General features: G+C 48.9%; 1 protein-coding gene across 29 annotated transcripts in view; it reads right to left on the bottom strand.

Moving 5' to 3' along the window:
- Positions 1 to 15517, bottom strand: part of LOC119972565 (girdin-like) — a 649171-nt gene that overhangs the window by 113845 nt on the left and 519809 nt on the right. For all 29 annotated transcript variants that reach the window (XM_038809673.1, XM_038809681.1, XM_038809689.1 and 26 more), the window contains exon 23: positions 10055 to 10200. In XM_038809673.1, coding sequence (XP_038665601.1) covers positions 10055 to 10200 — 146 coding nt within the window. The remainder of the gene's footprint in view (positions 1 to 10054; positions 10201 to 15517) is intronic.

The following is a 15517-nucleotide window of genomic DNA, read 5'->3' as shown; positions in this document are numbered from 1 at the left end:
CAAGATCAAAAACGATTAAATCTTGAGGTGGAGGATCAAGCTCTCTACCTACAACTACGAGATTTTGTATCGTCCCGGTAAGCTCAACGAGCCCCCCGATGCCCTATCCCGAGGTACATGTGCCAGCGCACAAGTGGACCGACTCTGGACCCTGCACGACAATCTGTCAACCAGGGATCACCCGTTTTTACCATTTCATCAAGGCCCGCAATCTGCCCGACTCCATCGAGGAAGTCAGGGCAATCACCAGAGACTGCTAGGTCTGCGCGGAGTGTAAACCGCACTTATACCGGCCAGACCGTGCGAGCCTGGTGAAGGCCTCCCGCCCCTTTGAACGCCTCAGCGTGGACTTCAAAGGGCCCCTCCCCTCCACCGACTGGAACACGTACTTCCTCAGTGTGGTCGATGAATATTCCCGATTCCCCTTTGCCGTCCCATGCTCCAATATGACGCCTGCCACCATCACCAAAGCCCTCAACACCATCTTCACTCTGTTCGGCTTCCCCGCCTACGTCCACAGCGACCGGGGCTCCTAATTCATGAGCGATGAGCTGCGCCAGTTCCTGCTCAACAGGGGCATTGCCTCGAGCAGGACGACTGGCTACAACCCCAGGGGAAACGGGCAGGTGGAGTGGGAGATTGGGACGGTCTGGAAGGCCGTCCAGCTGGCCCTACGTTCCAGAAATCTCCCGGCCTCCCGCCGGCAGGAGGTCCTCACCGACGGACGTCACTCCATTCAGTCGTTCCTGTGCACCGCGGCTAACGGAACCCCCCATGAACGTCTCTTTGCCTTCCCTAGGAAGTCCACCGCCGGGGTTTCGCTCCCAACATGGCTGGCAGCTCCAGGACCCATTGTCCTCTGTAGATACGTACGACTCCACAAAGCGGATCCGTTGGTTGAGAGGGTACAGCTACTCCACGCCAACCTGCAGAATGCTTACGCAGCGTACCCCGACAGCCGCCAAGACACAGTCTCACTCAGGGACCTGGCACCAGCTGGTTCCACACACACACCCCCCCTCTGCCCCGGCGCCACCCTCCCTTCCCCCGGCGCACCCCCCGTTCCGGGTCAATCCGTCCTCCCCTTGCTCCTACCCGGGGATGAAGAGGATTTCGACACGCTCCCGGAGTCACTGAAGGCCAAGCCGCCGCCTGAGTTGCCACCAGCAATGCCGCGCTCGCGACGGCAGATCAAGGCACCGGACCACCTGAATTTGCAATATTCTCTGTGATTTTAAAAACAACTTTCTGTATATACTTCTCCACCACCCCCGCTGGACTCATTGTTTAACAGGGGGTGAATATGGTAGTCACCACTGATGTATATACTGTATAGATATGTGTTTTACGGTAAGGCCCCTGTACTACAAGTACGGGGTAGATCCATGCCTGCTGGCTCCGCCCAGTAGGCGGAGTACAAATATGTGTGCTCCCTGTACAGCAGCCATTTCGTCTGCTGCTGTAGGAGGCCACACATCTCAGTGTAATAAAGCCTCGATTACATTCTACTCTCGTCTTCTCGTAATTGATAGTGCATCAGTGTCCGACCACTCTAAGCCTCGGCCAGACTGGCTGTGAGAAACACGCATAATTGATTTCCTGCACTTTAATTTGCATTTCTTGTCTCTCTCCTAAACTTATTTAAAACAAAATGGGGGAGTCATGCATGGTGACAATCAACACAATTATAACGGGTAATTGGAATAAGAGAGAAAGAGTAGTAAATGCAGATGTTAAACAAAAGATAATAACATGATACTATGCTTGATTCCCTCGGAATACACGGACGACAGACAAAAATCAACACAATTATAACAGGAATACACGGACAACAGACAAAACCACAGGGTGAATCCAGGAACACTCCTCTTCATCAAAATCATTATCGGAGCCACCGGACAAAACTTACAGGACATTTTAAACTTACAGGACAATATAAATGCATTACCTTTACACTCAGGGTACCTATGGTTTGCACCACCTGGTGCAGGGGAATGCGAAGACGATACCTTATGGGTAAACCCCAACATCATCGGGTGTAACAATCAAAGGGTAATATACAAAAGGCCGAATGGGACCACATCAGAATGCTACACTAGCACCACCGGAAAAGGGGATTGGTGGGAACTTCCAAATTAAGGGTGTCCCGAAATTGGATGTTTAGCAAAAAGCCCAAAAAAAGGATTGGGAATTGGACAAAAAATGCCCCGGGACACTCACTAAGGGTAACTTGGCCCTGTGCAGAATCAGGATAGACTTAAGCCAGCCCCAAACACCACCACCCGACAATTGATAGAAACCGCGACCACCACCAGCCAGGATACCACCCAACTGTTAGAAATCGAGACCAACACCCCTACTTGGTGGGATGACATTGCAAATTAGAACCCCAACTCCCACATAGCTGAAGTCCTCCTCCTGATTGCAATAATATATACTGGCATCCTCACATTCCAATTTAATAAGAGGGTACCCTGAGAATTTATACCTCATGAACGAATGTAATGTAAGGGGTTGGTTTAGCTCACTGGGCTAAATCGCTGGCTTTTAAAGCAGACCAAGCAGGCCAGCAGCACGGTTCGATTCCCGTACCAGCCTCCCCGGACAGGCGCCGGAATGTGGCGACTAGGGGCTTTTCACAGTAACTTCATTGAAGCCTACTCGTGACAATAAGTGATTTAATCTTTAATCTTAAACAACCACTGCTAAAATGAGCCATTTGTGCCTTTGTATTAATGTTAAGAATAAGTAGAATGTTGTTTTAAATTTTGTGTTGTAAATAAGTTCTTTAATGCATGAGCAAGAAGCATGAGAGTAGGTTAGCTTAGAAATGAACTGTCTTTAAAATGAAATGCTTAAAATTAATGCAATTTGGAAATGAAATAAATTAATTTTATGAACTGTATGCAATAATAAATTAGGTAAAACTGTGTAATACATTTAGGTTCGAGTAGAGTAGGACCTGTATTGGCCGACAAATGACTAGGGTAGACAGGGCAGGTATTGGTTCGAGTCTGTGATCCACCACGCTTCGCATTCAGGATCAAGAGAATGGATATGCGGCCATCTAAAATGGCCGCCTGCAAAGGATAATGGGAATTGTGGTCAGGCTGGGACACAGCTAAGACACAGCTTGTGTGTATTTGCAAAAGCAACCCAGACCTATACAAAAACTTGCACCTGCTGGAGGTCAATCCCAGATCTCCCCAGGACAATGGGACTCAGATTGAAACATAACAGTAGTAACAGACTCGGGCCGCCTATTCACCTTATTTGGGAGTGCATACATGCCTTGGACAATAACAACTAGGTACCCGCCCCTATTTGGCCAGAATCGATTAGGGTGATCAAAATCCTATCGATCTATCGGATCCCGAGTTGGGACTGTCCAAAAGAGCGCGAGAGATCGGAGGATAAGAGGGACCAACGCTGTGTCTCTTTTGGGACCGGCCTCTGCCCCACCAACTGCAGCATATTGACCAGCCAAGTTCAAGGACCCGCAATGGCTACCAGAAGGACGAACCTCAGCCCAGATGGACCTGACAACTTCCAGATGTCACACGTGGGGGACCAGATAAAGGTCTTATCTAACCTACACAGAGCTGGTCACTTGAAAGTTAAGTAAAGGACATTTAAGCTGTTAGATTTATTCTAATGTGTAGTAGCATAAGTTATTAAGTATAGAACCAATCCTATGTTTGATAATAAACTATAATTGAACTAATATACTGGTTGTGTGGTCATTTGTCCAATACACGGAACGTACTTGCATCTTGTGGTATTAATAAAGATAGAAGTCAACAGAGCACCTATAAGTCAATCCTTGAGTATACGTTGTGTACTGGGGAGAAGAAGGAGAACTTCTTCTCCCCTGGGTGGTGAATCTCCATGGGTCCACCGCCATATCTGCCCCATGAAGCGACCAAGTTCCTTCGCCATTCTAGGGTTCGACCTGTGTGTCCGTGGGCCCTGTACACAGTTAAAGTCCCCCTTGCCCCCCCCCCCCCCCCCCCCCCCCCCCCCCCCCCCATGATCAGTTGGTGCGTCGCTATGTCAGGGAAATCCGCCATGGTTTTTTTAATGAATTTCATGTCGTCCCAGTTGGGAGCGTACACATTGACAAGTACTACTGCTAACCATGACGTACCGTCCCCCTGGGTCCGCTACCGCCTTCGTCACCTTTAACATCATCCTCTTATTTAACAGAATCGCTACCTCCCTGGCCCTCGTCCTGTAGCAGGAATGGTAAGTCTGTCCCATCCAGCTCTTCCTTATCCACTGTCGGATAGATGTGAGGTTGGAGACAGGCAGAATCCAACGGGCCACATGGAGGTTGGACACCGCCCTACTGGCTGACAAGGCGTTCAGCGAGAGGGTATCACAGGCCATAGCAGGGTATACGACAAACAACCAAAATGGAGGGGTCTATCCCTCCACGTTCTGCGAGGCATTAAAGGCTGTGATTAGAGGGGAAATTATCATCTTTAAAGGGATAGATAGAAGAGAGCGGCTCGGCAGCAGCTGGTCGACTCCATACTGGAGGTAGACCGTAAATACTCTGAGGCCCCGACCGTAGAGCTCTTGGCGGAGAGGAAAAGCTACAAATGGACTTTGACCTGCTCTCCACGAGGAAAGCAGTGCATCAACTCCGGAAGGCACGGTGATCCTAGACGAACACGGGGACAAAGCCAGCCAGCCGCCTGTTGGCGCACCAGCTGAGAAAGCAGGCAGCCACCAGAGAGATCGCGCAAATTAGGGACAACAGATGCACGCTAGAAACAAACCAAGACAAGGTTAACAAAACCTTCGAGGACTTTTACCGGGGACTGCACACCTCAGAGCCCCCAACAAGGGACACGGGGATGAAACAGTTCCTCGATGGACTAGACATGCCAGTCGTGGGAGAGGACAGAAATCGGAACCTGAGAACTCCGTTAGAATTGGGAGAGATCATGGAGAGTATAAGCTCCATGCAGGCGGGGAAGGAGCCCGGACCCCAACGGACTTCTACAAAACATTTGTGACAGCACTGGCCCCACACCTGCGGGAGATGTTCACAGACTCACTGGCAAGGAGCACACTGCCACCTACGCTAGCACAAGCCTCAATCTCACTAATACCCAAGAAACACAAGGACCCAACTGAATGCGGTTCATACAGACCCACCTCGCTCCTAAACGTATTCGGCAAAATATTGGCCAAGATCCTAGCCAAAAGGAGACTGCATACTAGAGATAGTCACAGAAGATCAAACGGGCTTTGTCAAAGGTAGACAGCTAATATTGAACATCAGTTGCCTGCTGAACGTGATCATGACCCCATCCGGGGACAAAGCATCTGAGGTGATTGTCTCCCTGGATGCAGAAAAGGCTTTCGACAGAGTCGAGTGGAAGTACCTCGGGCTCAGAAAAGGATTTACCTCATGGGTGAAGCTCCTGTACAACGCTTCCATGGCAAGCGTATGGACAAACAACACCAGCTCCCAGTACTTCCAGCTGCACAGGGGCACCAGGCAGGGATGCCGGCTGACCCAGCTGCTGTTCACCCTAGCAATCGAACCATTAGCGATCGCGCTCAGAACAGCAAAGAACTGGAGGAGGATCCAAAGAGGAGGCAGAGAGCATAGAGTCTCGCTCTATGCGGATGACCTGTTTCTCTACATCTTGGATCTCTACAAAGCATCATGGAAGGAATCATCACGCTCCTGAAAGAGTTTGGTGCCTTCTCGGGCTACAAACTCAACATGAGTAAAAGTTAGATTTTCCCGGTGAACCCGCAAGGGGGAGGGGCAGCACTGGTGGGCCTGCCGTTTAAACAAGCCCAACACAAATTCCGCTACCTGGGGATCCAAATCGCTCATGACTGGACGGAGATCCACAAATGGAACCTGACCAGTCTGATAGAGGAAATCACAAAGGACCTGCAGAGATGGAACATGCTCCCTGGCGGGGAGAGTACAGACAATCAAAATGAACGAACTTCCAGGTACCTCTTCCTACTAAGAGCCATCACGATTTATATCCCCAAGGCCTTTTGAAACTCACTGGACAAGTTAATCATGGCGTTTGTATGGGGGGGGGGGGAGAGAAGAATGCTTGGATCACAAAGAAGATCCTGCAGAAAACAAAATCCAGGGGAGAGCTACCACTGGGGACCTCTCTCTGTGCCCTCACCACGGCGGCACTCCCAATCCCGCCCAAGAAACACTCCAGTAGCCCAGTGGTGATAGCCAGATGTGGAACCAACTACGGCAGCAATTCGGACTGACCGAAATGTCTCACTGACGCCACCTTAAAAAGGTGGAGACAGGACCGGGGGGGGGACCTTGACAGTCAGGAACCTATACACTGATGGTAGGGTCACCACACTGGACAAACTGACGCAGAGATGACAGACATTATTAGAAGAGCTACTGGACGCAGAGGGAACTGTAGTGACATGTACGAATGACTGCTGGAGAGGGCGGACACCGAACTGGATACGACAAGGAGGAAATGGGAGGAAGACTTGGGGGTTGGAAATAGGGTGGGGATTCTGGAGCGAAGCACCGCACAGGGTCAACTCTACCTCCATATGTGCGAGGCTCAACCTAACGCAGCTAAAAGTAGTACACAGAGCCCACTTGCCCAGAACCCGAATGAGCAGGTTCTTCCTGGAGGTGGAAGATAGATGTGAATGGTGCCAAGGAGGCTCGGCCAATCACGCCCATATGTTCTGGTCTTGCCCCAGACTTGCCGAGTACTAGACAGCCTTCTTCGAGGCAATGTCCAAAGTGGTGGGGATGAGGGTGGAGCCATGCCCGAAAGTGGCAGTTTTCGCTGTTTCAGACAAGCCAGATCTATTCCTGGGGAGGGGGCGGATGCACTTGCCTTTGCCTCCCTGATCGCCCGCGTAGAATCCTGCTTGGTTGGCAGTCAGCAGCACCACCTAAAGCTGCAGACTGGCTGTCCGACCTATCGGAATTTCTCCAAATGGAGAAATCAAATTCGCCATCTGTGGGTCGGAAGAGGGCTTCCACAAAACGTGGGAGCCATTCACCCAATTGTTCCGAGACCTGTTTGTGGCCAACACATCAATAAATAAGTAGCCAGGGAGAAATAGCCAGGACAATACAGAAAGAGGAAAGCAAGGTGAGGTAGCAAAACTCAGTAAGAAAGAATGGGGGGCAGCAGTGAAAAAGGGGGGAAAGGGGATGCGAAGGGAGGGAGGGGAGAACAAGAAGGGGGAGCCAGAAGGGGGAACAGATAAGGGAACAATAACGGGGGGTGGGGGAGCACAGGGGAAGACAACAGTAGCAGCAACCGCAGGACAGCAAAAGAATCCGAGAAAAAAGGGGAAGGGGAAACGATCAATGGCCCAGTTAGATGATCAGTAAAAAGGAAAGAAGAGAGGGGAGGAAAGACCCCTCCTGTCCGGGTATATTTCCAAGAGCCTTTGTGTTTTGCTTTGCATGGTCTATGCCTGTATCCAACACTGTATTTTAAAACATTTGTGAAAAAAAAGGGAGGGCATCAGGGGATTGGGCAGGAGGAGGTGAGGGAGAGGGGAGTTGGGGGGGGGGGGGTTGTACACTGAGACAGACGGCGACAGACTGTAAATAGAGAAACCTAAGAAGAAGCCTTTTTGTACTAAATAAATGAAAACAAAAACAGAGGTGGTTGTGGCATTGGACGCTGAGAAGGCATTCGACCGGGTAGAATGGGGGTACTTGATGGCAGTTCTGGAGCGGTTTGGGATTGGACCAAGATTTGTGAACTGGATAAAGCTATTATATAAGTAGCCAAGGGCGAGTGTCCGCACAAACAACATCAGCTCGAGATAATTTTCTCTCCACCGTGGGACTAGGCAGGAATGTGCTATGTCCCTCCTGCTGTTTGCACTCGCAATTGAGCCATTGGCCATCGCATTAAGAAGTTTGGGGGTATGGAAAGGAAAAGTGCGGGGGGGGGGGGGGGATAGAGCATAGGGAGTCCTTATATGCCGATGACGTGCTGTTCTATGTACTGGAACCGAGTGTGTCGATAGGGGGAATATTGGAGCTGCTTTGAGTGTTTGGGTCTTTCTCAGGGTACAAGCTGAATCTAGACAAGAGTGAGTATCTTGTGGTATCTCGGCCGGGTGTGGGGGCAGGGGTGGGGGGGCTGTCATTCCATAGGGCTTGGGGGTGCAGGTTGCCCAAGAGTGTGGGGGGGGGGGGGGGGGGGGGGGCGCTCCGCAGGTACAACATTTCTAGTTTGGTGGGGAGAGTGAAAGCGGATCTGGCAAGGAGGGATAGTCTCTCTCTGTCACTGGCGGGTCAGGTACAGGTGGTTAAAATGAACATGTTGCCACGATTTCTGTTTATTTTTCAATGCCTGCCGATTTTCCTGCCAAAAGCTTTTTTCAGAGAGTTTGAGGGAAGGATTATGTCGTTCATATGGGGAGGGAAGGTGGCCAGAGTCAGAAAGGTGCTACTACAGAGGGGAAGGCAGGCAAGGGGTTTGGGTCTTCCGAACCTGATGTATTACTACTGGGTAGCGAATGTGGAGAAGGTGCGGAGCTGGGTAACAGGGGTTGATTCCCAGTGGGTTAGAATGGTGGAGAGTTTGTGCAGGGGGTCAAGATTGAAAGCACTAGCAACAGCGTCGCTCCCGATATCTCCAGGGAAGTACTCAAGAGAGTCCGGTAATAATAGCTTCATTGAAAATTTGGAGGCAGTTCCGTCAACATTTCGGGTTGGGGGCAGGGTCAAGGGAAATGCCGATTTGGGGGAACCACAGATTTGAGCCAGGAAGGTGGGATGGACATTTTTGGAAATGGGAGGAGAAGGGGATTAAAACACTAAAAGATTTGTTTCTTAGGGGTTGGTTTGCAGGATTGAAGGAGCTGGAAGCGAAGTATGGGCTGGAGCAGGGGGAAATGTTTAGATATATGCAGGTTTGAGATTTTGCTAGAAAGGAGATACAGAACTTCCCGGAGGAGCCGGCCTCCACATTGCTAGAGGAGGTGCTGACGACAGGGGAACTGGAGAAGGAGGTTGTGTCAGCGGTCTATGGAGCTATTTTGGAGGAGAAGGCACCGCTGGAAACTGGAAGGAGGTTTTTAGGATAATTTCTAAAGTGGTGCACGTGAGACTGGACCAGAGCCCCCAGGCGGCCATATTCGGGGTGTTGGACTAGCCAGGGTTGGAAACGGGTACGGACGCAGATGTTGTAGCCTTTACCTCGTTGATCGCCCGAAGGCGGATCCTGATGGGTTGGAGAGCAGCCTCTCCACTCTGTGCCCTGGCGTGGTGGGGGGACCTGTTGGAATTCTTGACTCTTGAGAAGGTTAGGTTTGAACTGAGGGGAAGGACAGAAGGGTTCTACAATTCATGGGCATTATTAATTATGCACTTTCAAGAACTGGATAACGTCGAACATTAGTTTTGGGGGGGGGGGGGAATGGGAGGGTTGGTAGGGAGGGGGGCGATGGGTGTTAATGGAGGCTATGTGAACATGTGGGTGAATGTTTTGGGCTTGGTGGGAGGATGGGATAATTGTTATTGATATGGGGATTGACATTTGTTACTGATTATTGTTTATTGTTGGTGGGTGTAAATTGGGGAGAAAATGCAAAAAAGGAAGAGAATAAAGAAATATATTTTAAAAATGAAAACAAACGGCAATGTATATCATTTGAAAATGCCAATAAAAAGATTTTTTAGAAAAATAAAAAATTCTCCAACAATTTGCACAAATGTGGTTTGCAGTGCTCTTCGCTCTTTGTGAAGATTTCAACACAATGCCACCCTCTGCCTTGTCACTGATTCTATCAACTCGTGATCATGTTAAACATTTGCTCTATTTATAAGGATCTGAAAACTCATGTTTTAATGAGCATTTTAGTAGATGGTCCAGACTTAAGGAAACTATCGATCGTATTTGAGAAACATATTGAAGACAATAGTACAGGGAACATGTCTTACTTTCCACTCCTGGTGACAACATGATAGGACAATGCATCCTTTTCAGTGTGGCAAGGGGACAGTGTTTCTAATTATCACATTGAAAGTGTTCCCTCTCTTTCTACTTACATATACTGTCTTTGCTCCACATGGAACAGATCCTTACTTTCCATGCTCTGTTCCAACAGTGACTTGTTGTGCAGCATTAATGTCTGGATCTGGTCCAGCAAATGTCGATTTTCTTCCTCAAGATTCCCTTTCAATTGACTCAGGAGCTGCATGAAAACCAAAACATTGTGCAACACATTTGCAAATTATAGGATAAAAACTTTCAGATATACCCTTCAACATATCAAAAGGCTAAAAAAGAAAATAACAGGTGCATTATTGAACTTAAAAACCTCCCAATTTTATAGTGATACGTAGTCAAATAAGAGATACCATCTGAATTCTTGTCTGTAGCTCAAAATGTGACCACAGGAAAAACTTTTGGGGGGAGGGAGGATTGGAGTTCAACTAAACATAATAATAATTCTCCTCAGTAGCTTCAACAGGCAAATTAACAGGCATTTACAATAGGGAAGACTGCTGTGTTCTCCCATACCTGAAAATAAGGTAATTTGCTTTCTGAGCCATCTTATGATACCACAGTGACCCACTTTGTGAGAGATTGTGGTGGGATCGAAAACCACCAAATCTTAGAAAATGCTACGCTGTCAAAACTTGGTCGGCATTTTATCAGGTCATTTCCCACTTTCAGAAATTTTGGGCATCACCAGTGACTCAACAGTAGAACTCGTCTCAAAGAGTCTGAAAAGCATGGGCTCAAGTTCCACTTCACAGACTTGAGTGCATAATCATTGGCAATTTCAGTGCAATTCTGAGGAATGGGAAGTGCTTATCTTTTAGATAAGAAATTAAACCATGGACCCAACTGCCCCCTTTGGTGGATATAAAAATCCTATTAACCTTTGAAAACAATCAGGCGAGTTCTTCTGACCAATACTTACATAACACTGGTTGGTTACACATGCAAGAGGATGGCTAACAGTTAGAAGTTGTTGGTCAGTGTTGGAACTAATAATGAAAGCAGAAGGATTGAGGCCCAATGGATAAGAATTTCAAGAGCAAGCGAGGAAGTAAAAGAGCAAACCACTAAGGTAATAATATCTGATTGCTCTCAGTGTCATCTGATAATGAATACAGGAGAAGTAAAATTAGCTGGTTAAAGTGTGCTGAAAAAAAAAATTGTTTTTAAGGCAGGGCTTCAGATTCCAGGGGTACGAGAATCAATCCCGAGGTAGAAGGGGACCTGCTCAAGATGGGAGGGTGACACCTCAATAGGGCTAGAACCAATGTCCTTGCGGTGAGCTGAACGAGTGTTGTGTGGGGAAGGGTTTAAAATGATCTAGCAGGGGAAGGAACATGAGAATGAAGTATTAGAGAGGTGATACAAGGTTCACAGAGGACTGGGGCAAAAGAACAGCACAAGAATAAATAGTTCTGAAATAGGAGAGATCAGACATGGGGAACGTGAGGCAGACAAAGATTGGTTTAGAGTGCATAAATGCTTGGAGTATGGTAGATAAGGCTGATGAGTTGTAGGTACAAGTAGCCACATGGGATTATGATATAGGGGAAATAATCAAGATCTAGTGTAAACAAAGGGAGTGATAGAAACTTAACAGGCTATAAGATATTCTAAAAATTAGGGACAGAAAAAAAGGATGGGGTGGTGGGAGTATTGACCAAAAATACTGTTTCAGCACCAGGCAGGAGTTATGTACTTGAGGGTGTTGTGCTTTCTTTTCTTCTGGCTCTAGTCCAACTATGGCAATCTGTGAGGTTGCCCCCCTTTCTTTGATATCTGTGTTCTAATGCTCAGAGTCACCAGGTATCAAATGATACCACCACAAGGTTCAACCGGCTATCGATCAAAGAGCCAAACACCAGTTAGTTAGTTCAAGGTCAAGGGTACTCTATTTACACACAATTAGTCATGCAACGTAAACAGTACTAGTTAACTACACCTATCGGCTAAGACAGCCTGTACTTAACTTCAGGCACCCGGCTTAGGTCAGAGGAACAGTGACCACTGTCCGATTCTGGATCTATCAAGTATGGAGAAGTAACTGCTGCTCGGCTAGGCTCATCCGCCTGGTAGAGAGCGTTGAACTTGGACTTGCTTCTGGTGTTGCTGCACTTGGAAATGGTCATGGCCGGGGTGCCAGGTCCAAGAGAGAACAAACATATGGCGGACTCTCTTCTTATACTTGGGGGTTTTCGCGCTCTTTCGGGCGGTCCATCAGTTTGGACCCCACTAATTGGGTGCTCCTTGATCACTGTTCGATTCCTAACCAATAAATGGGTGGGGGCCTGAATGGCTGGGCGTGTCCTAAGCGGTCACTGATACCGTTGTTTGCGCTTCCCCTGAACAGGGAGTGGCGCCGAAATGTCTGGGACTGTATCGGTCGCTTGAGTACCAGTTCTTTGTTTTGGTGAAGACGTGCCATCAAATGCTAATCGGTCCATCAAAATGCTAATTGGTCGGAGTTTCAATACCGTCTGGACACCTTGCTGGCAAATATACATTTCAGGCTCTGAGCCTGCCTGAATCTTGCCTTGTCCATTTTACCTGCTAGGCTTTGCGAGTTTCTATGTCCCTAGTTGTAAGTGGCCATCCCAGATGGCTACAAAGGTTCAAAGAAAGAACCTATTTTGTTAGAACGAAGGCACAATATTAGCTACTTAGGTAATCAAATAGTGGAAAGGAGATAGAGGAGTCAATTTGCCAATGAAGTGCACAAAGATGCATGAACTCTAGAGTACGGATAATCAGGGATTTCAATTATTCTACTATAGATGGGAAAAATAACAATGCAAAGGGCAAAAAGGAACGAACTCCTGAAATATTCAGACGAGGGCTTTTTAAAAAAATCAACATGTTGCCACTTCAGTGAGGAAAGACTTTGTACTTGTTCTAATTCTGAAGAATGAAATGAGGCGAGAGATGCATATTTCAGTTGGAGAGCATTTGGGAAAATGTTATTATTATGTTATGTTTAGAATCGATATATAAAAATACAAGGAAATATCAAACATTTAAATATTTATTTAGAATAATTAACAGGAAGTGGGTTAATTTCAGTGCATTTAAAAGGAATCTGGCCCAGGTGGATCGGAATCAATGTTTGGCAGGTAATACAGTAAATAAGCAACAGGAATCTTTCAAAAATTATACACATTTCCAGATAAGTGAAAGAATGGGTGTCTTAAGTTAGAACTCCCAGGGTGATAAAAGATATAGGGCGCAATTCTCTGGAAAGATTTCTAAGTGTTGCAGTGAGCGGGAATTACTGCGAGCTTCCTGGAGTTCGATTCAACGAGGCCAGCAATGCTATTCAACATTAACTGGTCCACTTAACAAAGCCTCATGGGCTTCTTGCTGCAAAGGAAGGCTCGCCAGCTGACCGTCAGACCCCCGCTAACAATGTCGAGCAGCACTTCAGCTGCACTTTCTCAGACAACCCCTGCCAGCTCGCAACAATGACACCGAGGAGACCTGCCCCAAGATTCAGTGATGCTAACCTGTGGAGGCTGCTAGACGCTGTGGAGGCCAGGAGGGATGTCCTGTTCCCCCAAGGATCCAGAAGGGTCAGCCATAGGGCAGCCAGTGCCGCCTGGGATGAGGTTGGAGCGGCAGTGAACTTCTGGATAGTGACCAGGAGGACTGGCCTCCAGTGCAGGAAAAAGGTCAATGACCTACATCGGGCAACAAGAGCGGGTAGACACCAATCCCCACCACACCTCCCGCCTAAGACCTTACTGCCACCATGGGACCATCCACCCAACTCTCCATGCAACCCCAATCCCCCCCTCCCTGATGCTGAGCCTGTGGATGAGGTATACCCAGAGCTGATGGGAGACGTTAGGGAGCAGCAGGGGCATTCAAAGGGAGATGTCAGCGACGGGCGGGCACTGGAAATGACGCTGGCAATGCGTGGCACCGAGGCCAACACTGATAGGGTGGAGACTGCAGTGGAGAGCCTGGTGCATGACGTTGGCACCATTTGTGAAGGTGTCCATGTGCCGTCGAGAAGTGAGCCGGGGCCCTCCGATCCCAGAGCCCTGAGAGGATGCCCGCCAAGGATATCGAAGGCATGGGATGAGGTATGCCTCCACCTCAGATTTGCATTCTGGGGACACATCTTGATGTAGCGGTAGAGCTAGGAAGGCAAAGCACATCGAGGATCGCTGAGGGCACCGTTGGGAGAGTGGGGAATTGTATTACACATTAAACACCCTTGTGCACAACCAGTATGATGTCTCTGTCGCTTTCGCAATGTGGGCCGACTTCCGAACCCTTTGACCATCTCTCCAGACATCCTCCCCTCCCCAGGTACATCACATGCAGGTGGTGGGTGTGAGCGAGCACTCAGCGGACAGGCAGGGGTCACCCTGTGGCATAGGTTGAGGAGCACCGGCGCTCAGCTCTCTGCAGGTTATCATCACCCCTTGCCCACGACTGTGACCCGCTGACAGTGCCGACACCCTGGCGTGATGTGACAGATATACCCTGGGAGGGTGGGAAATGGGAGTGGGGGATGGTGGATCAGGCCACATTCCAAGTTAATCGAGCAAGGATGAGGGCCTCCCTTGCCCTCGCCGCTGACGCCAGTCCTGCAGCCTCTGGCTGGTCTTTAGGTTCCTCCCTGGCCTCGTCCTCGAGTCCCTGTTGGTCCGGCGCCACTTCATCGTCCTCGGAGGTGGCCACATGTTCCTCATCACTAACCTCCAGCACTTCGCCCTGCAATGTGCCAGGTTGTGGAGGGTTCAGCAGACCACCACAAAGCGCGCAACCCTCCGGGCAGTATACTGGATCCACCTCCGTAGCAGTCGAGGCATCGGAACCACATCTAGAGGAGTCCGATGCACCATTCAATCACAGCCCGGGTGGCTGTATGGATCTTGTTGCACCGAGTTTCCGCTTCTGTCACTGTCCTCCATCTTGGCGTCATAGCCAGGTCCTCAGCAGGTACCTCTTATTCCTCCGAGAGCCAGCCACCAATCCTGGGGTGCTCCTCGAGGAGGCCGAGGATGACCGACTGCTCCAGGATATAGCCATTATGGACACTCCCCGGAAGCTTGCACACACGTGCATTATCTTCATCTGGTGGTCACACATGAGCTGTATGTTCAGGGAGTGTAACCCCTTTCTGTTAACATAGGGCACCCCCAGATGGGTTGGTGAGCGCAGGGAGACATGCGTGTTATCTATTACCGCCTGGACCTGAGGCATTCCGACGATGGTGGAGAAACCTGCTGCCCGGGCATCTTGTTGGACTAGGCCCATATCAAAGATAATGTAGTTTTCCGCATGGGAGTACAGAGCATTCATGACCTATTGGATTCCCTGTGGCCTGCGACATACCACACAGGTCCCCGCTCAAGCCCTGGAATGATCCCAGGGAGTAAAAGTTCAGGGCTGCGGTGACCTTGACGGCCACCAGGAGCGGGTTTCCTCCTTCTCCATGTGATTTGTCAAACATAATTTTCCTTTCACAAAACCATGCTGACTCTTCCAGATTGTAT

The sequence above is a fragment of the Scyliorhinus canicula genome, chromosome 1 (assembly GCF_902713615.1).
Source record: "Scyliorhinus canicula chromosome 1, sScyCan1.1, whole genome shotgun sequence".
In the NCBI taxonomy this organism is placed as follows: domain Eukaryota; kingdom Metazoa; phylum Chordata; class Chondrichthyes; order Carcharhiniformes; family Scyliorhinidae; genus Scyliorhinus; species Scyliorhinus canicula.
This window is presented reverse-complemented; position numbering and strand designations above follow the sequence as displayed.